This window comes from Podarcis muralis, chromosome 4 (genome assembly GCF_964188315.1).
Source record: "Podarcis muralis chromosome 4, rPodMur119.hap1.1, whole genome shotgun sequence".
Lineage (NCBI taxonomy): Eukaryota > Metazoa > Chordata > Lepidosauria > Squamata > Lacertidae > Podarcis > Podarcis muralis.
The window spans coordinates 6,472,269-6,499,904 of record NC_135658.1 but is presented as its reverse complement, the minus strand read 5'-3'; the positions used below and the strand labels follow the sequence as shown (position 1 = coordinate 6,499,904).

Here is a 27,636-nt window from a genome sequence, read left to right as displayed (position 1 = left end):
TTTATATACATTATTTACGCAATGGGTCCCGTGTGATTGGCTAGCTCTGCTTCCCTCCTGGAGCCTGATTGGGCTGCTCCTGCACGCCAATCAAGTTGTTGCATTCTGGGATCCTACCTGCCTATTTTCTTAGGATCCAAGCTCAGTACATAACAGGGGATGAATCCAAAGTTATTATCCCTTTTGCGGGGCTTGTTTTATTATTGCTTTTGCTACATCTGCCTGGTGATTAATCAGGCGAGGCATTTAGAGGAAACAGTGATCCTGCCGCCCATGTTTATGTGACCCGGGAAATCTTGCTGGAGTGGTGGGATCAGCATTCAGGAAGCGGAGCCCCCCATTTTGACCCAGTCCTATAAAAACATCTGTGCCCTGTAGCATGAGGAGATTTCACCCCTCCCATACCCAAGAATCTCCTGATGATCTCCTGATGGTCTCTGCTGACTCTCCAGAGAGAAGGAGGCGTGTCCTGCTATCTACTTATTCTGCCCAGCACCACATCTGTGTGTGTGAGAGAGAGAGTCAGTCAGTCAGTGTATCGGAGAGAGAGAGAGTGTTAGAGATCGTGTCTAGAGATAAGGTTGCTGCTAAGAGCAGCTGCAGACTCTCAGTGTAGCATTGATTTATGCTTAGAATATTCAGCTCTGTATATAGTTTTGTATCATAGTTGTAGTTACAGAATAAAAGGAATATATTCTACAGAGCTGCTCTCCGAGTGGTTTATACTCTGCAAGACTCTGCAAAACTCTGCTGCGCAACAACTATATTATTGAAACAGTGAACCCGGTGCTCTCAGCTCTAAGCTGTGAGTCCACAGCACTGTGACCTGTTCCTGTGAGAAAGGAGGTCTCTGGCAGTGCTACCCAGCTCGCCTAGCCCAGTCGGGGTTGAGGTGCATGAGTCCAGTTGGTGCACTGGCTCAAGGGCGATGCTGACATTCCCCCCCCCCCAAAAAACCTCTGGCTTTATATACATTATTTACGCAATGGGTCCCGTGTGATTGGCTAGCTCTGCTTCCCTCCTGGAGCCTGATTGGGCTGCTCCTGCACGCCAATCAAGTTGTTGCATTCTGGGATCCTACCTGCCTATTTTCCTAGGATCCAAGCTCAGTACATAACAGGGGAAGGGTCCAAAGTTATTATCCCTCTTGCGGGGCTTGTTTTATTATTGCTTTTGCTACATCTGCCTGGTGATTAATCAGGAGAGGCATTTGTCTCTCCTCTAAAGGAACGGTGATCCTGCCGCCCATGTTTATGTGACCCGGGAAATCTTGCTGGAGTGGTGGGATCAGCATTCAGGAAGCGGAGCCCCCCATTTTGACCCAGTCCTATAAAAACATCTGTGCCCTGTAGCATGGCCCAACTTTCCCAACATATTGGCTAAGAATCACTGGACCACAGGAGTGCATATTATCCATAGCATATTTATTAAGTTTAGTTAATAACATCCATTTACTTGATTAACAAATTTAATGTAAGGAAGCTGGAGGCACACACACTGCATAATCTGTGCACAAAGTTGAAGCTATTGTAGAGCAAGTTTGGGGGGTGGCTGCTCTCTCCCCCCCCCCCCAAAAAAATGGTGACTATTTGGGGAACTTCTGGCCCCAGTGATTCTCCGGCTGCTGGCTTGTGGCATGGCAAAATCAGACTGTTTCTTGCAGTGCCACCTGCTCTGCCACCCAAGCTCCACCCCCAAAGCACAACAGAAATCAACGTGGGTTGAAGGCTTGGTCAATTGCCAATAGCAGGAGCCCAGCTCTAAGAATCATTTGCCTGTATTAAGTAACTCTTCACTGCTTTCCCATTCCTCTCAGTAAAAAGCCCTTGTGCCAGCTGGATGAATTACACATTATCTCTCCTTGCCAAAGGATGTTGGCTTAAGAAAGGACACTGTGTTGTCCTGTGTGTGCACCTTGTACATCTCAGATAACGGGGCAGATTCTACAAGCATGACTTCCCTCTAGGCTGCTAAGGAAATGCCACCCTGAACTCTACAGCGGATCCCGGCTGAGAATGAAACAGATCGCTCCTCTTTGGAGGAAAGGAGGCTCAGGTCTCTGGCTCTCCTGCAGGGTTCTCTTCTGGTGCCAGATCTATCACCACCTCTGGCACCCTCAGCTCCACCTGGGGTTGCCTCTCCTCAGCTTCCACCTCCAGCGGCCTCTCCTGAGCCTCCTCCCCAGGCTGTCTCTCCTCAGCTTCCACCTGGGGCGGCCCTTCCTCAGCTTCCGCCTTTTGTCCCTCAGAAGGTTCCTGAGGCAACAGCGTTGCGTCCTCTTCGGCAACGGCCCCATCCTGGTGCACAACAGCTTCCACAGGGGACCCCTGCCCAGAGCTGCCTGTATCGTTGTCGTAGCCCTGGAAGCTGCTGCGCACCTTCATGATGTACTTGTGGAGGACGCTGGCCCCGTCCAAGGGGTTTGCCGCTGTTCCGTTGGTGGCCACGGTGTGGCGCAGATGTTTCATCTCCGAGTGGAGGCGCACCACGGACTTGTTCAGCTCCGTCAAGCGGTTCCCCAGATCTGCGGACATTGACAATAGAGAGAATTTTTTTAAAGACTGGGAACCGTTTAGGCTGTATCTACAGAAACACTGTAAAGCATGGGTAGGCAAACTAAGGCCCAGGGGCCGGATCCAGCCCAATCGCCTTCTCAATCCACCCCGGGGACGGTCCAAGAATCAGCATGTTTTTACATGAGTAGAATGTGTCCTTTTATTTAAAATGCATCTCTGGGTTATTTGTGGGGCATAAGAATTCATTTATATATATTTTTTTCAAAATATAGTCCGGCCCCCCACAAGGTCCGAGGGAAGAATCATAAACATTCAGCTTTCTCAGGATGAATGCATGAGAAACTGTTGCCCAAGAATGCAGCTTCTGCAGGAAGACAGGTGTTGAATAGTGGGAAAGATGGAGAAAGGACACAGCTCTGTCGGATTCACAGCTCTTTACTGCAGCAGTTACAACTGCTCCTGGAGTCAGACTGACTGCGGCCTAGCTGGCTGCTTTATACAATACTAAGTAACTTGAAACAGTAACAACTCACAACTGGCTAACCAATCAGGAGCAACACTTTTCAACCCTTCATTTACATACTGGTGGCCCCGAGTGAGAACTGCAACTTAAACTTAATACATAACAACAGGAAAGGTCTGGCTGGCTGGCAATAACATTATGCGTAAAAGGACATGTGTGAGAAAGAAGGAGGCAAACAGACAAGGCGGAAGGAGGGAAGGAAGGAAGGAAGGAAGGAAGGAAGTCTATGTTGGCAAGGGATAGAAAGAGCTTCCAGATGACCTTTTTTTTAGCATTACAGTGGTACCTCGGGTTTCATACGCTTCAGGTTACATATGCTTCAGGTTACAGACTCCACTAACCCAGAAATAGTGCTTCAGGTTAAGAACTTTGCTTCAGGATGAGAACAGAAATCGTGCAGTGGTGGCGCGGCGGCAGCAGGAAGCCCCATTAGCTAAAGTGGTGCCTCAGGTTAAGAACAGTTTCAGGTTAAGAACGGACCTCCGGAACGAATTAAGTACTTAACCCGAGGTACCACTGTACTTGTGATTTTTCTCCAGGGATGTTAGATAATGTGAGTTCTTTACTAAGCCTTCATTACGATTTGCTTGCAGGAAGGTTAGATGATGCTGTGGCAAAGCAAGCGTCATCCCACACTTTCCAGTGCATTGTCCCATTGCACTCATTACGGCAAAAAGACTGAACATTTAGGGAGGCATGTTTGTTACACAATAATAATAAATAAGTAATTTTTTATTTATACCCCGCCTTTCCTGGTTTAAAAACCGGGCTCAGGGCTGCTAACAGCAAATATAAAACATTGATTAAAATGTGACTTAAAAACAGCACAAAACTGCATAAAATACAATATAAAATGCAGCATCAATATCAATAAAATTCGAAAATTCAGAGGTCATTTTATTTGGGGGGGGGGGACCCCAGTCAGTAGACATAAAATGATCACCAGGGCTAACTGGCCAAGTTGGTCCTGCTAGGGCCAGCAAGGAGACCAGGGAAGACTTTAAATGTGGGGTCCCAGAAAGGGTTTCTTCATAGAAGAGGAAAGGGGAAAGGGAATAGAGGATCAGGCTAACTCAAATTGAAGGCCAGGCGGAAGACCGACCAATCAGCTCTAAATGCACAACCTGAATTTCATGGTTTCTGACTGAGTCCCACCCAAAGAGAGAGAGAGAGAATGAGCCATGAGGGGCAAGTTGAGAGAAGCTGGAGGCCAGAGGAGGAAGATATGGAGACAGAGATACAGAGATCTCACAGAAAGAGATACGGGAGCCAAGCAGAAAGGGAGTGAGGAATGCCAGTTGGTTTGGCCTCCCATAACCTACATCAGAGCTGGCTGGGGCTGATGGAGCTGTGGCTGAGACAGCTGAGGGCACCCGGTGTCAGACTTGCGCACGACCGAGCCACTCCTCTGGTCGAGTCCTCCAACGGTGATTAACGACCTGAGCCTTTGATGAGGCCCCAGGCACGTTCCCATTACGCAGAGTATCCAAGCAGCAGCAGAAAGACGAGAAATATGAGCGACATTGCTAAGAGTTTTATTTCTAACTACGCCGACAGAAAAGAATATACATCCTCTCTCTGTGAAAGCAGAGAGGCAACTGGTACAAAGAAACAGGGATCCAGTAATATCAACATCCGTCTCCCGTGAGACTTCCAACAGCCTGGAATCTCTGGAATGTAAACAGAGTCTTGTGACTCCAAAGCACTGCACAGTGGCAAAACAGAAACCCAACACCCGGTTGCAGAAGTCTGGCAGGGAGGGCGGTGGGCAAGCCCTTCTGGACATGGCACCGCATCAGGATCCCCCTTCCAAGCAGTGGCGTAGCGTGGGGGTGCAGGGGGGGCTGGCCGCACCGGGCGCAACATCTGGGGTTAGGGCAAATCCACAGGTTAGGGGGCGCAAATCCACGGGTTAGGGGGCGCAAATTACTTGCCTTGCCCCGGGTGCTGACAACCCACGCTACGCCACTGCTTCCAAGGCAACACTGCTTACCTTTCCTGCGGCTCTCCTCAAACTCCCGCCGGGCCGTGTCGATGTAGCGCTGCACCAGCGCCTTGAGCACTTGGAGCCGGTAGGTAGTGCGGCCCTCCGTACGCTGACCGCCCTCATCTGTGGAGGGGTTAGACTGGGGGGGCAGAAGAGCAGAGTCAGGCGGTGGCAGGGTTCCCAAACGAGACATAGCAGGAGGGGTCACACCTCCCGGAAGCGCCCTGGGGGGAGGCCTGCATCTGGAGGTTAGCAGGCAGGCAGTTGTGGCTGCAAAGCACTCTGCACATGCTTCAGCGTGCCCAAAGAGGCATGCCTCCAAAATAATTAGTTGAAAAGCAAACAGATGCAAACAGATCCTTTATTACTGCGCTTTGCTTCACCTAGGTCGAGCTAGGATTATAATACTTCAGAATTTTTGGGAGTTCTACCCCTTTTTTTGAAATTTGGTCCTTTAAGGTTTATGATTTTTCTATTTCCTTCTGAGGAAACTGAATAGTTCAGTGAAACGAGGTTTGTAGCCAGCATCCCGTTAAGGCTTTGTTCAATTTTAGGTTTTTCTAATTGTTTCCTTAAACTTTTTGATTTTTATTATTTAGTTTATTTCCATAAGGTAATATTTCTAGTTGATTACTTCTCGTTTCAGGGATTTTCACGGTATTTCATTGGTTTTGTGCGATTATTTGAAAAGCAGAAGACAACAGGACATTATGGCACTAGGAGCGCACAGGCTTTTTTGTACAGCACGGAAGCAACTTGGCCTATAAACTATTTTTTAATTGATGCAACAGTCTTTCATAAATGTCACCGAATGGAGCACAAGGGGCACTGAAACTGAAGTGGCAGGTTCCCAGCCCCAGCCTCCCCACTGTCTCGCCCTCCCTCTGTCCCTCCTCCCAGGCAGCAGCGGCTGCCCTGCCAAAAGCACATCTGATCTGCTAGCTAGATGGTCTTCTCCCTCCCCCCTCCCAGCACAAATCCAAAGGTTGTGGAAGGGAGCGCGGCAGCCCACTGCAAGCAGAGTCGTGGGTGCAAGGAGCACGCCCTTGAAACAGCCCCAAAGGGAACTTACAATGGTTGAGATGGGGGGGTATTTCTGCTGGCGCTTTGGTTTGTAACAGCACAGGAAGCGGAAGAGGCCCCTGGGAGAAGATGGGGAAAGAAAGAGGTGAGCCGAGAGGCCCGTGGACAAGGCTGACTGTAATATTTATTATTATTAATAACAATAAATTAACAAAATTTACATGCTGATTACTTGACCAAAAAACCTCTTCAGTGTTTCGCAAAGGACAAACGTTTGCTTCTGTCTTGCCTAGAAAGCAAGTGTTCCTATTTTCTAGGGACAGTCCCGGATTTACATAAGCGGTCCTGGTTTCTGACCTGATTTTGGAATGTCCCACTTTTCCTTAGGACGTCCCGATTGTCATTGGAGAAATGTTGGAGTGTATGGAGTCATGTGACCACCCTGAGCCAAGGAGATCAGTAACTACGCAACCTTTAGAAGACACCTAAAGGCAGCCCTGTACAGGGAAGTTTTTTTTATGTTTAATGTTTAATGATGTTCTTATATAAGTTGGAAGCCCCACAGAGCAGCTGGGGCAACCCAGTCAGATGGGCAAGGTTTAAATGTTGTTGTTGTTGTTAAATAGGATGTCCATATTTTCACTGGAGAAATGTTGGGGGGATATGCAAGTCTGAGTGGTTTTCTACTTCATCCACACCTTCTAGACAGAGGTCTGAGCACTTTCCCCCTTCCTCCTCTCCTTTCCAGGGGAAAACATGCACATGCCTGGCTATAGATTGGAACCAATGGCAATCTGGGGAAGACCTAAATTGCCACTTGCTCTGATTGAGCACTAAACAGTGTCCCCCCCCCCCCCCCCAGGGGAAAGTAGCGCGAACAAGAGGAAGTGTGGATAAGCCCTCAAGTATTGCTTAAGAATATTTCAAAGTATGGATTAGAAACAAATCTAACATGTAAACAGAAATAAAGTCAGCAATCTTAAAACAATTACACACAATAAAAGTTCATTTTAAAATAACACAGCTAAACCACTGAGCCTCTTGGGTTTGCCGATCAGAAGGTCGGCGGTTCGAATCCCCGCAACGGGGTAAGCTCCCGTTGCTCAGTCCTGCCAACCTAGCAGTTCAAAAGCACGTCAAAGTGCAAGTAGATAAATAGGTACCGCTCCAGTGGGAAGGTAAACGGTGTTTCCGTGTGCTGCTCTGGTTCGCCAGAAGCGGCTTAGTCATGCTGGCCTCATGACCCGGAAAAACTGTCTGCGGACAAACGTCGGCTCCCTCGGCCAGTAAAGCGAGATGAGCACCACAACCCCAGAGTCGTTCGCGACTGGATTTAACTGTCAGGGGTCCCTTTAACTTTTTTAATAATAAAAAAAGTTAGGGTGGGTTCCAAAAATAATACAATGATGGTGCCCTGCTATTATGGGCTGTCAAATTCAAGGACTGGTTCCTGGCAAATGCACAAGGAGCATTGTGCTTGTAAAAGCAACAACAGTTCTGCAGAGAGGGGGCATGTATAGAAAATGCCAGTCCATAAAGTAAGCCAGTCCTCTGCTGCCGAGGGCTAAGTTTAACCCAGAACTATCAGCGTCTCCCCACCTCAAGGGTCTCAGCAGCAGCCGGACAAATTACCTGACGGCGTAGAAGATGGACTTTGGTGACGGGATGATGTTGAAGGGCACTGGCAGCGTCAAGCCTTCTCTGAAGAAAGACAAGTAGAGCTTGGAGCGGGCAAACTTCCACTCCACGTCGGCATCGTTCTGAAGAGCACAGGAGAGAAGAGGCGGCAAGGAAGACTATGGTAAATACGAGGGGTGGTCTGCCCCATGGAGGACCTTAAGGTCCATAAATAGTAATACCCTAGTGGTCCTGGGCCCTAAGGAAGTCAGATTAGCCTCAACCAGAGCCAGGGCCTTTTCAGCCCTGGCCCCAACTGGGTGGAACGCTCTGATTCATGAGACCAGGGCCCTGCAGGATCTGATTTCTTTCCGCAGGGCCTGTAAGACAGAGTTGTTCCACCTGGCCTTTGGCTTGGAATCAACTTGATCCCCTTCCCCTCTTTCCTTTTTCCTTTCTCCTTCTGTGATGGAACTCCTATTTGGGGAATTCCCTGGCTTTTTTCTGGCTCACGTAGGACCAGTTTGGATAGTTGGCCTTGGTGAAGACTTGACGTTTTCATCCCCCAAAAAGTTTTTTGATTTGAGATTCTACTGAAATGAGATTGCATTTTAATGTTGTACTTAATTTTGTTTTTAAGTTGTATTTTAGTCAATTGTTTTTATACCTGGTGTTAGCCGCCCTGGGCCTGGTCTTGGCTGGGGAAGGCGGGGTATAAATAAAATTTATTATTATCTATCTATCTATCTATCTATCTATCTATCTATCTATCTATATCTATCTATCTATCTAGAGCATCTTTGCCCTGCTCTTCGGTCCAAAAAGATCATTAAGAAAAGAAAACAAACCGCCAGTCCTTGCCTTCAGGCTTACATAGGAACACAGGCAAGTTGTCAGACAATTGGTCCATCTGTCTCAGGATTCTTAACAGTGCCAGGCAATGGCTCTCCGGGGTTCCAGATTGGGGGGGGGCATTACTAGCCCTGCCTGGAGCTGCCCTTGGAGACTGAGCCTTTTGCACGCAAGCAGGTGTGCTACCTCTGAGCTGTGGGTCTTCCCTTAAGCCACAGGAATGCAAGGAGCTACTTCATTCTGAGCCAGTCCTTTGAGTCCATCAACTCAGGGTTTCCCAAACTTGGGTCTCCAGCTGTTTTTGGACTACAACTCTCATCATCCCTAGCTAGCGGGACCAGATGTGAACAGTAGAACATAGAATCATAGAGTTGGAAGAGACCACAAGGGCCATTGAGTCCAACCCCCTGCCAAGCAGGAAACACCATCAGAGCACTCCTGACATATGGTTGTCAAGCCTCTGCTTAAAGACCTCCAAAGAAGGAGACTCCACCACACTCCTTGGCAGCAAATTCCACTGTCGAACAGCTCTTACTGTCAGGAAGTTCTTCCTAATGTTTAGGTGGAATCTTCTTTCTTGTAGTTTGGATCCATTGCTCTGTGTCCGCTTCTCTGGAGCAGCAGAAAACAACCTTTCTCCCTCCTCTATGTGACATCCTTTTATATATTTGAACATGGCTATCATATCACCACTTAACCTCCTCTTCTCCAGGCTAAACATGCCCAGCTCCCTTAGCCGTTCCTCATAAGGCATCGTTTCCAGACCTTTGACCATTTTGGTTGCCCTCCTCTGGACACGTTCCAGTTTGTCAGTGTCCTTCTTGAACTGTGGTGCCCAGAACTGGACACAGTACTCCAGGTGAGGTCTGACCAGAGCAGAATACAGTGGCACTATTACTTCCCTTGATCTAGATGCTATACTCCTATTGATGAGGCCCAGAATTGCATTGGCTTTTTTAGCTGCCGCGTCACACTGTTGGCTCCTGTCAAGTTTGTGGTCAACCAAGACTTCTAGATCCTTTTCACATGTACTGCTCTCAAGCCAGGTGTCCCCCATCTTGTATTTGTGCCTCTCATTTTTTTTGCCCAAGTGCAATACTTTACATTTCTCCCTGTTAAAGTTCATCTTGTTTGTTTTGGCCCAGTTCTCTAATCTGTCAAGGTCGTTTTGAAGTGTGATACTGTCCTCTGGGGTGTTAGTCCAAAAACAGCTGGAGACCAAGTTTGGGAAACCCTGAGCTAGCTTAATGACTGGCAGCAGCCCTCCAGAGTTTCAGACAGGGTTTGTGGGTGGGTGGGTGTCTTGCCTGGCCCTAGTTGGAGATTGAGCCTGTGACTTTCTGCATGCAGAGCAATTGCTCTACCACTGAGCTACGGTCTTTGAAATTCAGAAGCAAAGACCAACAGCAGCTGCATCTCCCAGGAGTAGCAGCATCGCCTGGAGATCAGCAGTGCAAAGGGGAGGCCCCAGGGAATCTGACCGAATAGCAATAGAGAGCCATTGTGCACCCCCAGAAATATGGTGGATATGGTGCACTGAGGTGCCTCTGTTGGCTACAAGTAGGGATGTGTCAGAGGAGCCCGTTGAAAATCCAAATGGGAGTGGAAACCCCACACAATGGAATGGAAACAACCACACAAGGAAACACAAGTGGGCATTTTTTCTTTTTCTTCTTCCAGTCTATCTACAGCAGGCATAGGCAAACTCGGCCTTCCAGATGTTTTGGGACTACAACTCCTATCATCCCTAAGCTAACAGGACCAGTGGTCAGGGATGATAGGAGTTGTAGTCCCAAAACATCTGGAAGGCCGAGTTTGCCTATGCCTGATCTACTGTATTGTTTTTGATGTTTCCTTTCCACTGAAATTAATTATAGGCCTCAACAGACAGCAAGAGGAAGCTGATTTGTAGTGGAAGGGAAACAGCCCTGAGTTGTGATGAACCCAGCACAAGACTGAAGTTGCTGCCTCCTCCCATCTCTAGCTGCAAGTCCCTGGAGAATGTAGAGCAGCCTTTCTCAACCTGTGGGTCCCCAGATGTTGTTGAACTACAACTCCCATCACCCCTAGCTAGCAAGGCCAGAGCTCAGGGTTGATGGGAGTTGTAGTCCAACAACATCTGGGGACCCACAGGTTGAGAACCGCTGATGTAGAGTATGGATCTGGATCTGGAAATCCATCTCTCTGTTCCACACTTCCCAAACCCCGGTCCAATTCCAGTAGACGTAAGATGCTATGCAAAGGATAAGGCGGGTCCCTCTTACTCGCCTGCTGGTTCAGCACTCACCTCGATTTTCTGGAAGGACCTTGTAATCATGGCAATGAGCATATTGAGGAGGACGACCACCATGACGATGGTGAAGACCCCATACAGCACCCTCCCCACCAGCTGAGCTACGAAGAAATTGGGTATGTCCACCACATCGTGCTTCTCCATCCCAAGCATGGTCCAGAAGAGGAACTGGAATGTCTCGTTGAATCTGCATGGGAGAAGGGATAGCAAGCTGAAACAGCTGGGGGTTTCGGGTCAGGGTACCCTCTCCCACCAGGCTTCCCTCAGGGGACATTCTCGCTCAATGTTTATTCCAACATTCATCCTGATCTGCTTGCACAAAGCTTATGCGGAGGTTAGATTACTATATCCAGTCTTCATTGACCTTTCATTTTGATTTGCTTGTGGGGCAGTTATAGGACAAAGAGCATCCTGATACATGTGGGGTATTTACCCATCTTCCTCAGTGCCTGGATTTACGTATAAGCTAAACAAGCTCTAGCTTAGGGCCCCACTCTCTTGGGGGCCCCCAAAAAAAAATTAAAGGGGAAAAAACTGGATGTACATTTGCAAAATATAAGATAAAAAACAAATAAATTAAAAGCTACACACAGCAACAGTGTTTTGTGTTGTGTAGGCTCCTCTGATGTGAGTCATGGGCCCTGCCTGCTAGCCTGCTCCCTAAAATATCCCTGGTTTGCTCCTTTCTATATATAGGGTGCCTACATTCTGCATGGACTGGTTGCATAGAGACTAGATTATGAGTCTCTGTAAATTGTGTTTCTAAAGGAACTTTTGCTATTGCCAAATGCCAATGTGTTTGCATTATTAAGTTTGTTATGAATAAAAAAATCATTTTAAGTTAGAGCTTAATAATTATTTCACTATTAATATACTTCTTCTTATTTGTATTCACTATTAATATACTTCTTCTTAATTGGTTTTCAGTTCAACAATTACTTTGATAAAATACATATTTTTGTTATGTGCAAGTGGCTTTAGATACCTACTGGGTTCATAAACTACCATATAGCATATATTCAACACAAAAAGCAGCAACAATTTGTTGTTGACAAAGGACAGCTGGACATAGAAAGGGCCCCATTACCTTCAGGAGCTGAGGGCCTCATCAAACCTAAATCCGGCCCTGGTCTTCCTGCTACTGCATTTAAAGCTGCTGCTTTCGCTGAGACACCTGCACTGCAGGGGTTGGACTAGATGACCCTTGGGTCCCTTCCAGCTCTAAGATTCTATGATTCCATTATTTCCCTGCCACTTTCCAATCTGTAAAAAGCTACTTTCTTTCTTTTTTAAGTGGACAACAGAGCCCCTCAATTCCTTCTAATTGTGCACACCTGAAGTTCCAGCACACGTTTGAATCCCTCTCGTGAAATACTGACAGTCTGGGGGCGCCCACAGGCAACTCACCGCTTTTGCCATTTGAGCAGGTGGTGACACTGGATTTTGGGTTTTCTCCTGAGACCCAAAACAGCTGGATTGCATTCAGCCTTATTTTTTATACTATGCTGATTTTGTGTAAGCTGATTTCTTACTTTTGTGGGATGTAAATTATGTAAATAACAATAAATGGGTATCTTGGACCCCTCCTGGGGCAGCCAAAGAGCTGCTACCTGACGACTGCTTCCTGCTATAGTCGCAAAGAATCTGAGTGCCAAGTTCAGGTCTAGGTAACCATCTTCAGCTCCAGAGCTTCTTTCCCTCGCGGGGATCCTTCTCAGGGGCTGCATTCCCATGGTGGGCAGAGATGGAGGCAAATGTGGGTGGAGCAATGGGTTTTGCTCCTAACTTTTGTGGGGGCCATACATACATGGGGTTCCTGGATGGTCTCCCCTCTTGAGTACTGACCAGGTTCAGAACCTGCTTGGCAAGGAGGTCAAAACACTGGAGTTTGGCCCAGCACCCTGGACAATCTCCTAGCTGTCCAATCTCATCCTTTTTAGCCACCCTTGATGCCACCAAGCCAGCTGCCGTACCTCCCCAGCTTCTCAGACCCTTGGTAGTGGACGTAGACGTTGTTCATCCCACACAGGAAGGCGGTCAAGATGATCACCATGATGAACATGAACCTGGAGAGGAGGAGAAGCACAAGGAAGCCAAAAAGCTGAAGAAAAGCAGGTCACCTGTTGTTATAAGAATTCGAAGGTCCCAAATATAAAATAAACGTTCATAAATGTACAAGGCAAACACACGCATAAGTACGGTATATAAACCATGTGTCTGAAATAGTACCAGAGAGCAGTCCTGAAACCATTTTGACTCTCCCAAAGAAGGGAGGAAATGGGGAAAGCCTTCCCTTTGTCTTTTTGCTTACAAATCCTGTCTTATGGCCGTGTATTTGTGCATGAATAGGGTGAGCCTATGACCTGGGACTCAGGAACTGAAGTATTTACCATCACAAAAGAATGGCCAGGCTGCCCAGGTAAAGCAATCAGTGACCATTATCAGGTATCCTGGCAGACAGGATTTCTGCTGTAGACCGCCTCCTTCTGTGATGTATTTCTGCTGTAGACCCTCCTCTTCCTGTGATGTAAGCATGATATTTTTGGGGGTGGTCTTGAGCAACAGGGTGGGCAGTTTCAAAAGTCTATATAAGGGCTTGCGCACCACTGTTCTGGGTTCCTCCTCTCTCCTGCGTGTGGTGAGTGGGGACCCTGTTGCAACAGTTAATAAAGATCAGGCTCACTGGCTGCTTTGCTTCTCAATATACTATGGTTGGCCTCTGTTAGTTTCTCCTAATGACAGGGAACCTACTTAAGGACTCTATACAGGCTCTTGGGATCACTGCAGATGGTGACAGCAGTCACAAAATTAAAAGACACCTGCTTCTTGGGAGAAAAGCAATGACAAATCTAGACAGCATCCTAAAAAGCAGAGACATCACCTTGCCAACAAAGGTCCGTATAGTTAAAGCTCTGGTTTTCCCAGTAGTGATGTAAGGAAGTGAGAGCTGGACCATAAAGAAGGCTGATCGCCGAAGAATTGATGCTTTTGAATTCTGGTTCTGGAGGAGACTCTTGGGAGTCCCATGGACTGCAAGAAGATCAAACCGATCCATTCTGAAGGAAATCAGCCCTGAGTGCTCACTGGAAGGACAGATCCTGAAGCTGAGGCTCCAAGGCTTTGGCCACCTCATGAGAAGAGAAGACTCCCTGGAAAAGACCCTGATGTTGGGAAAGATGGAGGGCACAAGGAGAAGGGGGCGACAGAGGACGAGATGGTGGGACAGTGTTCTCAAAGCTTCCAGCATGAGTTTGACCAAACTGAGGGAGGCAGTGGAAGACAGGAGTGCCTGGCGTGCTCTGGTCCAGGGGGTCATGAAGAGTCGGACATGACTAAACGACTAAACAACAACAACAATGGGTTCTTGGATACCCCATAAGGGAAAGGGAGCAGGGTTTTTCCTATAACAGCCATTATTGTTCTCAATTAGATTTCTTTACAAATACAACATTAAAACCAGCAAAACAAAGCCAAGAGGCTAGGGCAGCACCCCACACACACACCTGATCATGTCGTCAATCATCTTGCCAATGGAGATCTGCAGGGTCCCCAAGGTTTCGTGGGCGGGCAAGATGTAAGCCATACGGGTGAAGCTCAGCATGCTGGTCACAGCAAAGAGCACCTCGGCCATGAACTGGGGGTCTTCGGTGTGCCACTCCTGACGGTCTGGGTCACAAAAGGGAGGGTGGATGAGTGCCAGGTGACATCTGTGTCAGGTGGCGCACACCTTTTGCAAGTCATCTTCTGTCGGTCCCAGCCCTTCCTTGTGTGTTCCTGTACCAGTGTCTGAAGCCTTTTCCTTTACCTTCTAAACCAGGGGTCAGCAAACTTACCACGCCTCAGGCTGGTGTCTTCAGCGCCGATCACGTGGTGGGCCAGAGGGCAGGGGAGTGCGTGCCTATATGCGTGCACACACACTATTTCCGGTGCACTTCCGGGTCGGAGGAGCACCGGAAATAGCTTGTGTGCATGTGCACGGGCCTCCTCTGACCCGGATGTGCACCAGAAATAACACTTGCGCATGCGCAAATAACACTTGTGCATGCACAAATAACACTTGCACATGCACACAAGCTATTTCCAGTGCTCCTCCGACCTGGAAGTGGGCAGCCACACAGCACAGAGCCGGTAAGAGTGGGCAGCAGGTAGCAGGGGTCACCACAGGCCAGATAAACGAGTCCCTCGGGCCTTATCCGGCCCACAGACCTTTGTTTGGGGACCCCTGTTCTAAAGGTTGCCTTCCCCGACTCCCATCAGCCCCTGCCAGAGTGGCCATATTTTTCCTGGGGTTATGGGAGATGCAGTTCAAAATGTCTGGAGGGAGCAGGGGTGGCAAGGCTGGGCAAAGGCAGTGGGGACCTGGATTGTGTTTAACCATGTGACAGCAATTCCCAGTTTGTATCACCCTCTCCCAAAGGAAAAACAAACAAATGTTTCCCAGTTGAATCATAGAATCATAGAGTTGGAAGAGACCACAAGGGCCATCGAGTCCAACCCCCTGCCAAGCAGGAAACACCATCAGAGCACTCCTGACATATGGTTGTCAAGCCTCTGCTTAAAGACCTCCAAAGAAGGAGACTCCACCACACTCCTTGGCAGCAAATTCCACTGTCAAACAGCTCTTACTGTCAGGAAGTTCTTCCTAATGTTTAGGTGGAATCTTCTTTCTTGTAGTTTGGATCCATTGCTCCGTGTCCGCTTCTCTGGAGCAGCAGAAAACAACCTTTCTCCCTCCTCTATGTGACATCCTTTTATATATTTGAACATGGCTATCATATCACCCCTTAACCTCCTCTTCTCCAGGCTAAACATGCCCAGCTCCCTTAGCCCTTCCTCATAAGGCATCGTTTCCAGGCCTTTGACCATTTTGGTTGCCCTCCTCTGGACACGTTCCAGTTTGTCAGTGTCCTTCTTGAACTGTGGTGCCCAGAACTGGACACAGTACTCCAGGTGAGGTCTGACCAGAGCAGAATACAGTGGCACTATTACTTCCCTTGATCTAGATGCTATACTCCTATTGAACAGCAATATTATTTCAACAATGTGCAGGTGTGCATATGCTTACCTCTCTTGGAGGCAAATATTACAAGGGGCTCGGTTTAGAGCCAGGATTTTTCTAAATTACCGTATTTTTCGCCCCATAGGACGCACCGCCCCATAGGACGCACCTAATTTTTTGGGGGAAGAATAAAGGGGAAAAAATTTTTTCTCCTCCCCAGGCACGGGGCAGGCGCGGGGGAAGCCCGAGCTTCCCCCGACCCCAGCCCCCAGAACAGCCTGATATCCGCAAGCCTAGGGAGCCACACTGGTCTCCCCAGGCTTGCGGAGAGGTGCGTGAAGCCCGGGGTGCTCTTCAGCGCGCACCAGGCTTCGGGATGCAGGCAGCTCTGCGCTACCCTCCGGAGCCTCGCGCGGCTTCGCGCCAGGATCCAGAGGGTGGCGCGGAGCTACAAGAAGCCCTGGAGCGCAGGCAGCTCCGCGCCACCCTCCGCAGCCCCGCGCGGCTTCGCGCCAGGATCCAGAGGGTGGTGCAGAGCTGCAGGAAGCCCTGGAGCCCAGGTAGCTCCGCGCCACCCTCCGGAGCCCCGCGCGGCTTCGCGCCGGGATCCGGAGGGTGGCGCAAAGCTGCAGGAAGCCCTGGAGCGCAGGCAGCTCCGCGCCACCCTCCGGAGCCCCGCGCGGCTTCACGCCGGGATCCGGGGGGTGGCGCGGAGCTGCAAGAAGCCCTGGAGCGTGGGCAGCTCCGCGCCACCCTCCACAGTCTCCTACGGAGGGCGCCCCGTGCTCCGCACTGCTGGCTGCCGCACGCAAGCCGTGCACACCCGGGGAGAGATCCCCCGGGCGCGCAAGGCTTGCGGACAGATGCGCGAAGCACGGGGCGTCCTCCGAAGGGCGCCCCGCGCTGCAGGCTGCCGCCCGCAAGCCTTGCGCGCCCGGGGGGAGTTCCCCCAGGCGCCCAAGGCTTGCGGACAGCTGCGCGAAGCGCGGGGCGTCCTCCGAAGGGCGCCCCGTGCTCCGCGCTGCAGGCTGCCGCCCGCAAGCCTTGCGCGCCCGGGGGGAGTTCCCCCGGGCGTGCAAGGCTTGCGAATAGCTTCCTGGAGCCTGGAGAGCGAGAGGTGTCGGTGCGCACCGACACCTCTCGCTCTCCAGGCTTCAGCGAAAGCCTGCATTCGCCCCATAAGACGCACACACATTTCCCCTTCATTTTTGGAGGGGAAAAGTGCATCTTATAGGGCGAAAAATACGGTAATGAAGAATTTTTTTAATGGCTGGAATTTCACGTCTCTGACATTTGTGATAAGCAAGAACTGAATTTAAGATGCAAAGAGAATGAAGAATCTGAGGAATCTTAGAAGGAACTGGCTGTGGGATCAGGCCAAAGACCCATCTAGCCCAGCATCCTGTTCTGACAGGGGCCAATCAGATTCCAAAAAGGGAACCCCCTGGGTCTCCAAGCCCTGGGACACAGTGGAAGTGAAACATAGCCATTGTGGTTAATTGAAACTCACATGATCTCATGCAATCTAATGTCAAAGGGAAATGTGAATTTTACTTCCTCTATGCTGAACTTTCAAACAGGTGCACCAATGGAGCCAGTAAAAGGTCAAAAGGTAAAGGACGCCTGGACAGCTAAGTCCAGTCAAAGGCGACTATGGGGTTGTGGCGCTCATCTCGCTTTCAGGCCGAGGGAGCCGGCGTTTGTCCACACACAGCTTTCCGGGTCATGTGGCCAGCAGGACTAAACAGCTGCTGCTGCTGCTGCTGCTGCTTCTTTGTATGTATAATTTTTATTAAATTTTCTGCTTTACAATTTAAAGAACTTACTTTTACATCCTTAAGATATCAGTGACGTGACTTCTTCTCTTTCCATGGTTCATTTTACATATCATAAATCCCTGCATATTTTACAAAAACTATACCATTCAGTATTCCATTATTGCACCCATCAAAACTGAGTTACGCTGCTGAATTTATCTTAATGCTTCCAACGTTTTCAGCTGCATATATTCAATAAATGTTTCCCAATCTTCTCTAGAGTAGAGAAGATTAGAGAAGATGACTAAACCGCTTCTGATGCAATGGGACCCCGTGACAGAAGCCAGAGCTCACGGAATCGCAACACAGAAGAAGGAACGAGACCCCAGCTTGTGGGAGGTGCTCACCTGCTTTCGTGTAGTAACGGCATTCTGCAGACTCCTTGTTATCCAGGCAGAAAACACGGCCCTGGAAGAATATCAGGAGCCTGAGGACAAAGGAGGCCAGGTACATGCTGAGCATGACGATGTCCAGGAAGTTCCACCAGTCCAAGAGGTAGCTGCGGAAGCCCTCGATCCAAACCTCTTTGCACTCAAACCAGAAGAAACCTGGAGGAGGAAAGCACAGGGGATCAAAACCCACCACTGGGCACAGCTGGAGGAGGGGCAACCTTGGCTGGTCCTTGCCATGGCCCAGGGCTCTGGATCCCCATCCTTGGGGGAAGAGGCCATGGGTTCAGGGGACATCTCGGGCCGCGAGGAGGAGCGCCACCGCCAGTCTGACCTGGGCCACACAGACCTGCCACCCATATCATGTGCAGCGAAGTCTCCCAGAAGTCCTGGTTCCGCCCCGAAAAGGTATCGTTGTTGTACTCCAGCACCAGCGACTCTGCCAGCAGGAAGACCAGGAACCAGACATACGAGGCCGAATGCAGAAGGAACTTGATCACGGGGATCTTCAGCATTTTGGCAGGCTGATGAGAGAAGTGGCACACAGCATGTTAGGAGAGGGCATGCGCCCCATTGATGCACATCAGCCTGCCTTAACCCGCTGCCTTCCAGGTGTTTCAGACTATAACACCCACCAGCCCCAACCACCTATGGTGATGTGCAAGTCTGGCATGGATAATGTCACAAAGGCCATTTCCGTTCCATCAAAAGTATTAAGTATTCCGCATTTCTAGAAAAACCAGAAGCATTTTTTACTTGGCATTATAGGTGAGGATATTAATAGACAGGATGTAAAATTCTTTTTATATGCAACAACAGCGGCAAGAGTATTGTTGGCCCAGAAATGGAAGCAAGAAGAAATATCGATGAAAGAAGAACGGCAGATGAAATTAATGGACGACGCAGAGTTGCATAAAATGACAGGAAGGATTCAAAACCTGTGAGACCAGAGATTTACAGAAGATTGGAAGAAATATACAAACTATTTGAAGAGCAACTGTGATCAACAAATTATGCGAGTAGGACTACAAGAAGTTTTGTAAGGAGAAATATATGAAATATTGCAAAGAAGAGAAAGAAGAGAGACATTAGTTATGAGATTTAAATGTAATAGTGAAAATAAGAAGTGTATATTAAGAGATAAGATTGGAAAATTTTCAGATGTGATTGATGGAAGTAAAAAAAACTTGGATAAGATACAAAAGTATGTTTAATAACTGTTGAAAATGGTATGTTAAAAAACTAATTAAAAATATATGTTTTTTAAAAAAGAAATTGCAATTAACTACAGTAGTCTTTCAGGGGTTAAACAATACAGACTGCAAAAGAAAGGATGGTGGAAGACATATTCAGTAGGCACCAGGAGATCAACAAGGAGGATCCCCCAAGCTGCCTACGGGCTGAAGTAATATAATAATAATAATAATAATAATAATAATAATAATAATAATAATAATAATAATAATTTATTTGTACCCCGCCCATCTGGCTGGGTTTCCCCAGCCACTCTGGGCGGCTTCCAACAAAGATGAAAGATACACTAAAATGTCACATATTGAAAACTTCCCTGAACAGGGCTGCCTTCAGATGTCTTCTGAATGTCAGGTAGTTGTTTATCGCTTTGACATCTGATGGGAGGGCGTTCCACAGGGCGGGCGCCACTACCGAGAAGGCCCTCTGCCTGGTTCCCTGTAACTTGGCTTCTCGCAGTGAGGGAACTGCCAGAAGGCCCTCGGAACTGGTCCTCAGTGTCCGGGCAGAACGATGGGGGAGGAGACGCTCCTTCAGATATACTGGACCGAGGCCGTTTAGGGCTTTAAAGGTCAGCACCAACACTTTGAATTGTGCTCGGAAACATACTGGGAGCCAATGTAGGTCTTTCAAGACCGGTGTTATGTGGTCTCGGCGGCCGCCCCCAGTCACCAGTCTAGCTGCCGCGTTCTGGATTAGTTGTCGTTTCCGGGTCACCTTCAAAGGTAGCCCCACGTAGAGCGCATTGCAGTTGTCCAAGCGGGAGATAACCAGAGCATGCACCACTCTGGAGAGACAGTCTGTGGGCAGGTAAGGTCTCAGCCTACATACCAGATGGAGCTGGTAAACAGCTGCCCTGGATACAGATTTGACCTGTGCCTCCATGGACAGCTGTGAGTCCAAAATGACTCCCAGGCTGCGCACCTGGTCCTTCAGGGGCACAGTTACCCCATTCAGGACCAGGGAATCCTCCACACCTGCTCGCCTCCTGTCCCCCAAAAACAGTACTTCTGTCTTGTCAGGATTCAACCTCAATCTGTTAGTTGCCATCCATCCTCCAACCGCCTCCAGACACTCACACAGGACCTTCACCCCCTTCACTGGTTCTGATTTAAAAGAGAGGTAGAGCTGGGTATCATCCGCATACTGATGAACACCCAGCCCAAACCCCCTGATGATCTCTCCCAGTGGCTGCATGTAGATGTTGAAAAGCATGGGGGAGAGGACAGAACCCTGAGGCACCCCACAAGTGAGAGCCCAGGGGTCTGAACACTCATCCCCCACCACCACTTTCTGGACACGGCCCAGGAGGAAGGAGCGGAACCACTCTATGACAGTGCCCCCAGCTCCCAGCCCCTCAAGACGGTCCAGAAGGATGTTATGGTCGATGGTATCAAACGCCGCTGAGAGATCCAGCAGAACTAGGAAACAGCTCTCACCTTTGTCCCTAGCCCACCGGAGATCATCAACCAGTGCGACCAAGAGGCTAAGACCACGTTGGCTGGGAAGAGGGCGGTGCATTATGCCTGGACACAAACCACCCACCTTGGATCTGGGGGCCACGTAGTAGAGGAGGCACAGGAAAGGCATCCCCATGAAGATGGAGCTGGAGATGAAGACCTTCCAGAGATTGGTGCTGCCCCTCCAGCTCTGCAGGCTCCCACACCAGATGGACGAAAGCACTTGCTGGCAGATGGGGTGGGCGACAAACTGGGGGGGAAATAAGGCGGAAAGGTCTCTACTGGATCAAAGCAAAGGCTAGGCACCCTGTGCAGGAGAATGGCCCACACTGCCTTAAATCCGGCACTTTGTGGCTTAGGGCCCTCGTATTTATGGGACTGCCTCTCCTGGTCTGCCCTGCAGAGGACCTTAAGGTCCATGAATCATCATAGTTTAGAGGTCCAGGGCCCTAAGGAAGCCAGATGATCATCAGCCAGGGCCAGCGCCTTCTCAGTGATGGCTCCGACCTGGTGGAATGCTCTGTCCCATGAGACCAGGGCCCTGCAGGATTTAACCTCCTTCCGCAGGGTCTGTAAGACAGAGCTATTCCGCCTGGCATTCAATTTGAACTTAGCCTGATCTTTTATTCCCCTTCCTTCCTTCCTTCCCCTTTATATGAAGATTACCCGCTCTGGGATCCCACAGCTAATTCTCCCCTGGTCTCCTCACTGGCCCAAAGAGGATTAATTTAGCCTGCTAGCCCTGGTGATCATCTAATGTTTATTGGATGGATTTCCCCCCTAAATTGATTTTTGAATTCTGAATTTATTATTCACGTTTTATACTGTATTTTATGCTGGTCTTTTGTTGCATCAATTAAGTGTTTTAAATCTGTTGTTAGCCGCCCTGAGCCTGGTTTTCTGAATGGGGAAGGGCGGGATATAAATAAAAAGCCCACCTGCTTCTGGTTGTAGTTGACAGCCAGGCGAAGCCTCGCCAAGTTGGGGATGCCCTCCTCGAAGGCCTGGTCATTGAAGTCCTCCTCTTCCTCGTCATTCGAGGAATCCGCCACGTCATTCAAGATGGCCGTCACCTCGCTCTGGTTGCGGCACATTCCCAGCAGCTCAAAGGCAAACTCCTGGCACAGCTGCTCCAGGGCCAGGTACTCGGGCTGGACGGGAGGACAAGGACAAGGCAGAGTCAAGGAAGGAAGGGTCTGGCTCCGACTCGGAAGGGCAGCACAAGGGCCCAGCCCAATTCTGAAGAGAAAGGCTTTTCTGTGTGCAGAATCTGAATTGCCCAGATGCACAGCGTGGTCTACATGGACTCCCCACCCCAACTCCTCCCTCTAAAAAGAGTTAGGCTTGTGATGTGAATATTGTGGAATTAAAATGCAACGTCAATGTCAGGGCTGAGGAACATCCGGTGGCCTTCCAGTTGTTGCTGGACTCCCAGCCCACATGGCCAATGTTCAGGGATGATGGGAATTGTGGTCCACCAGTACCTGGAGGGCCGTAGATGTTCCCCACCTTGACCTACATGCTTGCTGCGGCCAGAGACCGACCTTGAATTCGGGCTCCTTCTTGGAGAGGCTCTTGAGCTCTCGGCTGAGCTTGAAGGCCGTCAACATGGCGTCTTCGCTGGCGATGGAGAGGTGTGCCCGGCTGGCGATGCCCTTGTAAGTGTTGATGCGAGAAAGCGAGAACTTGAGCAGGTCAAACTTGCGGCCGTTGGAGCACTCCAGGCAGGAGCACGAGACCTTGTGCGGCCCCGGGATGGCGTGGCCCTTCTTCATCAGCATGTCCACGATTTCGTAGCGGTCCTTCTCGCAGGCCAAGGTGAGGGGCGTCACGCCCGGGGCGAAGCGGGAGTTGTCGATGGAGTTGTCAAACAAGGCCGAGGAGAAGGACTTGATGTCCATCTTGCGGCCTTTCTCCTGGTCCAGGCGGTCCAGCAGCAGCTTGACCACAGTGGGCTGGTTGGTATCCACAGCAACCAGCAAGGCCTCGTGGATCTGGCGGAAGTCAAACTTGACAACGCGCAGCAGAGTCTTGGTGATCTCCTCGCCGCCCGTGCGGATGGCCAGGTTGAGAGCCTCTCGCCACGCCCGGTCCTCGGCCTCATCCAGCTGCCTCAGGATCCCATCGCTCACCTGCAGCAGCTGCTGGACCTTCATCAGCTGCCCGTCTTGGATGGCGTTGAGGAGGCCTTCTGGGAACTTCAACTTCTTGTTCACGATTTCTTTCCAATCGGGTTGCTAAGGGGTGAAAAGACAACAAGGGTCATTCTCAAAGCTGTGGGCTGTTTTTGTGTTAAGTTGTGGGTGAACATATCAGACGACATAGCAATTCTTCAAACACCTCTTATTTATTCACAGGCCAGAACAGAACTGAATTGAAGGGTTCAGCCAGCCTGCTTATATAGAGCTCCACTAGAACGCAACAGTAACCATTTTCTGTAACTATCCAATCACTGAACGTCACTTTCGATCCCATATTTGCATATGTGGACCTGAACTATCTACAGTATCTCCCTGCTGGCCCAGGATGAGAACTTCAGTACATAACAGTTTGGGTTTTCTAAAACGGACTTGAGAAATGCAAGATGTTTCTGCCCTTGGGGAATCTTTGCAAGGTGGCAGAAGGATCTGCATTGCAGTCTGCAAAAGGATTTTGAGAGCAATGAAGAACATTGACGCCTCTTGCAGGGATTGGCTGAGCTGCCCTAAATGCAGAAGGGCAAGGCAAGATTCCACCGGGTACCACTGGAAAGGAGCAGGTCTGGAAGCAGAGGGGCCGAGGGATGAATTAAACAGAATCCTGTTTCCACACCATTTGTGCTGCTTGTGTGGCTCTGCTCATCTGCAGCGCCAGTGGCTGCCTTCAGAAGCGCTTTGCTTGTTTAGCCATTGCCATCCCTGTTCTCTTCACATTCCCCCTGGGCAAGGCAACTCTTTATTATTTAGATTCCCGTCACACTCCTCCTATCTATTGGTTTCAAAACAGTTTGCAGCAGTTTCCTCGAATGCAACCTACAAGTTCCCAAGGGGAGATGGCAAAGGGAGTGGGGTGCTTGCTAACAGCCGCTCAGAAAAGCTCCAGCTGCAAAGCTGAATTGACTGTGGCACCTCCGTTCCTATGCAGTTTGGCCTGAGGGGCGCCTGAGGGTGGAGCAGAGCAAGGGAGAAAGCTGCCTCTATATCAGGGTTTGCATTGCTTCAGGCCCCTTCACACACAGAGAGTATCCAGCAGCGACCACTGGCCTGTTTCGTTAGGAATACATGAAACAGATAAGCTTTAAAAAAAGCCTTCCAGAAGTTTCTGCAATGTGTGGGAGTGGCACTCCAGGCTTAATTGGTGTCAGGAAGGAAGATGAGTTTGCAATTTTGTGGGCGCAAGAGGAGAGCACACATTGTAAAGAGCTTGTAAATATTAGTACAGTGGATGCTCGGGTTGCAAATGTGATCCGTGCGGGATGCACGTTCGCAAACTGCAGCATTTGCAACCCGCAGCAGCACGTCTGCGCACGCACAAGTTGTAATTTGGGGTTTCTGCGCATGCACAAAGCACGATTTAGCGCTTCTGTGCATGTGTGACCCCTGAAACCCAGAAGTAACCTGTTCCAGTACTTCCGGGTTTCGGCTGGTCCGTAACCCGAAAAAACACAACCTGAAGCACCTGGAACCCGAGGTATGACTGTAGCTTAAATGCGTGTATACTCAAATGCTTGCGTAATGTAATTTCTTAACAGTGCATTCGAGTGTGACTACAGTTCTTGTCGCCTGCCACCAGGGAAGCTGTGCTAGGCACTTTGGGAAGTGGCTATAGTCAGTAACCTCTAAAGTATTAAGTTCAGGCATCAATACTCATGTTCTGGGGCAGCAACATTGCACATGTGCATGGAGGAACATAGCCAGAGCATCACAAGTGCACAAGCCCCACCAAATGGTCACTTTCAGCTTTGACTTTTTATTTTTTTTAAAAAATAGTATTGAATCACTGACGGGCTGCAAAAGGGACACCTGAAAGGGGGGGGTCATCTGTGGTGGTGGAGACTACGAGCAGAGATGAAAGGGGGGGTGGAGCAGGAAGCTGTCAGGTATGGTAGCTAAAAAAAGTGAGGCTGCAGGACCCCGTGACTCTCACTCAGAACCTAAAGACAGAAGGAGCCTTTGGCTGACGCAGGAGGTGGGCAGGAAGCTGCCTCCTCTTTTATTGAAAATCTCCAGCAAATAAATTTATCAATAATTCCATGGATTACCACCAAGTGAAGTCTGCAGCAGCAGCAGCAGCCCACCTCCCTTCTGGCTGGTTCTTTTTCCACCCTGCACCCTGGAGAGGGCTGAGACCTTTCCCTGCTGGGGCAAAATGTAAGCTCGCCTCTCAGCAGTTCAGAAAATCTAGCAGAGATATATTTTTATCACATGTGGTGGGAGTGTAGTGAAATTAAAAAATTCTGGGAAATGATATACAATGAATTGAAGAAAATGTTCCAGTTAACATTTGTAAAAGAAAGCCCATTTTTGTTAGGGATTGTAGGAAAAGACCTGCCAAGGAAACTGAAGACATTTTCATGTATGCAACAACGGCGGCAAGAGTCTTGATAGCAGAAGGATGGAAGAATGAAGAAATCCCGACGAAAGAACTGTGGCAAGGGAAATTGATGGACTATGTGGAACTGGCGAAATTGACGCACAAACTCCGTGAGAAGGACAACTGTGACTTTAAAGAAGAATGGGAACCTTTTAGAAAGTACTTAAAGAAACAACAAAATGAACTGGGCTCCTTGGCAGGTTTTGAATAAACGAACACAAATTTATTATTGGTAACGTATAGACAGATAATTTAAAGATCTTTATAATGTTATAATATGCAGAGAATAACATGTTCCTGAAAACCAGAGAGAGGAGCTGAGGGAAGTCTGGGTGGGGGTGCGAGGGTGGGTTTTTCTTGGGGAGGGGGGAGGGAAAAACAGGGGGGGTGAGGATGAAATGTCTATAAATTGTTATGCTGAAATTCTTAACGAAAATTATTTTTTTTAAAAAAAGGTAGGAAAGAAAATCTAGCAGAGAAGAAGCAGCCGACAGTAGAGAAAGTCACCCAAACCAAAAGGGCATATCTATCTATCTATCTATCTATCTGTCTGTCTGTCTGTCTGTCTGTCTGTCTGTCGGCCTATCACATCGTGGAGCCCCCCGTCCCTGCTCTGCACTCACCGTGATTCCATCGAACTCCAGTGCCATCTTGCCCAGGGCAGACGTGCCAGCTCCTTACAGGTGTGTCTGGCAAAGGATGCTCCAGGTCCTTCTCCTTCCAGCAGAACGAAACCAGGGAAGGCCTGGCCAAAAAGGTGCCCTGCTTCTCCTCCAGGCTTTCCTCTCCAGCCCTCTGCCTGTGCAGATCTCTTGTTTTTCCCTGGCAGGGGCAGGCAGGAGCGCAGCGGGGCCCACCTGCCAACCCCCCAGGGGGCTGGGTTGCCACATGAACGCCATGGGCAGCCTCCAGCAAGGCCTCACCCTGCTCCCCCAGGAGGCTGGGCTGTTTGTCACCGCAGCCTGTTCCTGTTCTCAGCTCCCTCCTCCCTGCCTGCCTCTCTCCCTTTGCACATCTGCCCTGCTACCCCCAGCTCCTTCTTTCTCTCACAGGCCAACATGGAAAGGAACTGGGGTGGCAGAAAGGGGGACGGCTGGGGAATGGAGCATTGAACCGATGGCACAATTCTCTCCTTACATGATTTCCTTTCCAGGTAATTCACCAGGTGGGTTCTCTTTTGGAACTTGGTGTATTGCACTGTCAGAAACTTTGTAGCTCTGTAGCTCGAACTATGTGGATCTCCAGAGGAATGGTCTGCCCACATCAATTAAAAGCTCTTTTTAATGTTGGTCTGGTCTAGTAGACAGCACATTTTTGGCAACATACTCCTAAAATCCCCACTCAGGGGTTTCATGGGGGATAACATTGAAGCCTAAGGAACCCCACACTGAAGGCTCCGTGGGGCCAAGCGTCACCCTCTGGAAATGACCATCCAAGTAGGACCAGAAGCACCCCAAAGCGATGCCACCCACCCTTAGCTCAGACAGCTGCTCCGGACGGATGCCATGGTCATTGGCATCAAAAGCCACTGAGAATCATAGAATCATAGAGTTGGAATAGACCACAAGGGCCATCGAGTCCAACCCCCTGCCAAGCAGGAAACACCGTCGAGAGGTCGAGGAGAATTAACGAGGATACATTTCTCTTGCCTCCCTCTCTTTCTCTCTCTCTAATTCTTTATTAGTTTTAAAAACAAAACAAATACAAAACAAGACACTATTCAACAATCAACAAATTGTGGTTAAACCACAGAGCCTAGGGCTTGCTGATCAGAAGGTCGGCAGTTCGAATCCCCATGACGGAGTGAGTTCCCATTGCTTGGTCCCTGCTCCTGCCCACCTAGCAGTTCAAAAGCACGTCAAAGTGCAAGTAGATAAATAGGTACTGCTCTGGCGGGAAGGTAAATGGTGTTTCCGTGTGCTGCTCTGGTTCGCCAGAAGCGGCTTAGTCCTGCTGGCCACATGACCCGGAAGCTGTACGCCGGCTCCCTCGGCCAATAAAGCGAGATGAGCACCGCAACCCCAGAGTCGTCCACGACTGGACCTAATGGTCAGGAGTCCCTTTACCTTTTACACACAAGAAAGAAAAGCTTGAGTTCATCCGTCACTAATTCTAACATGACTTCCAATCCCCCCCCCCCATTGTGCTTCCTAAGTTTCATTTTACAGCTGCACACTTAACTTTATCTCTCCTAAATTATTCTGTTATGTTAATTCTATAGTTAATTCATGCAGAAATCAATCCAGGCTTCCCAAAGAATTTATGTTGTTACAATGTTCTTTAAAATATTCTCTGCAAATATTCCACTCTCTATTAAATAGTTGGTCTGTATGGTCT

At 49.2% G+C, this 27,636-nt stretch overlaps 1 protein-coding gene across 1 annotated transcript; it reads right to left on the bottom strand.

The window, feature by feature from the left end:
• Window positions 1-1,480: 1,480 nt before the first annotated feature.
• On the bottom strand, window positions 1,481-25,949 carry LOC114595425 (short transient receptor potential channel 2-like). The gene is made up of 13 exons (XM_077926773.1): window positions 25,923-25,949; window positions 22,272-22,964; window positions 21,666-21,878; window positions 20,813-20,977; window positions 18,366-18,540; window positions 17,975-18,175; window positions 14,315-14,477; window positions 12,785-12,877; window positions 10,806-10,998; window positions 7,682-7,809; window positions 6,099-6,168; window positions 5,033-5,165; window positions 1,481-2,524 (listed from the first exon to the last, which is right to left on the bottom strand). The coding sequence occupies exons 1-13, from the start codon at window positions 25,947-25,949 to the stop codon at window positions 2,052-2,054; spliced, it is 2,727 nt and encodes a 908-aa protein (XP_077782899.1). The 3' UTR covers window positions 1,481-2,051.
• Window positions 25,950-27,636: the final 1,687 nt, after the last annotated feature.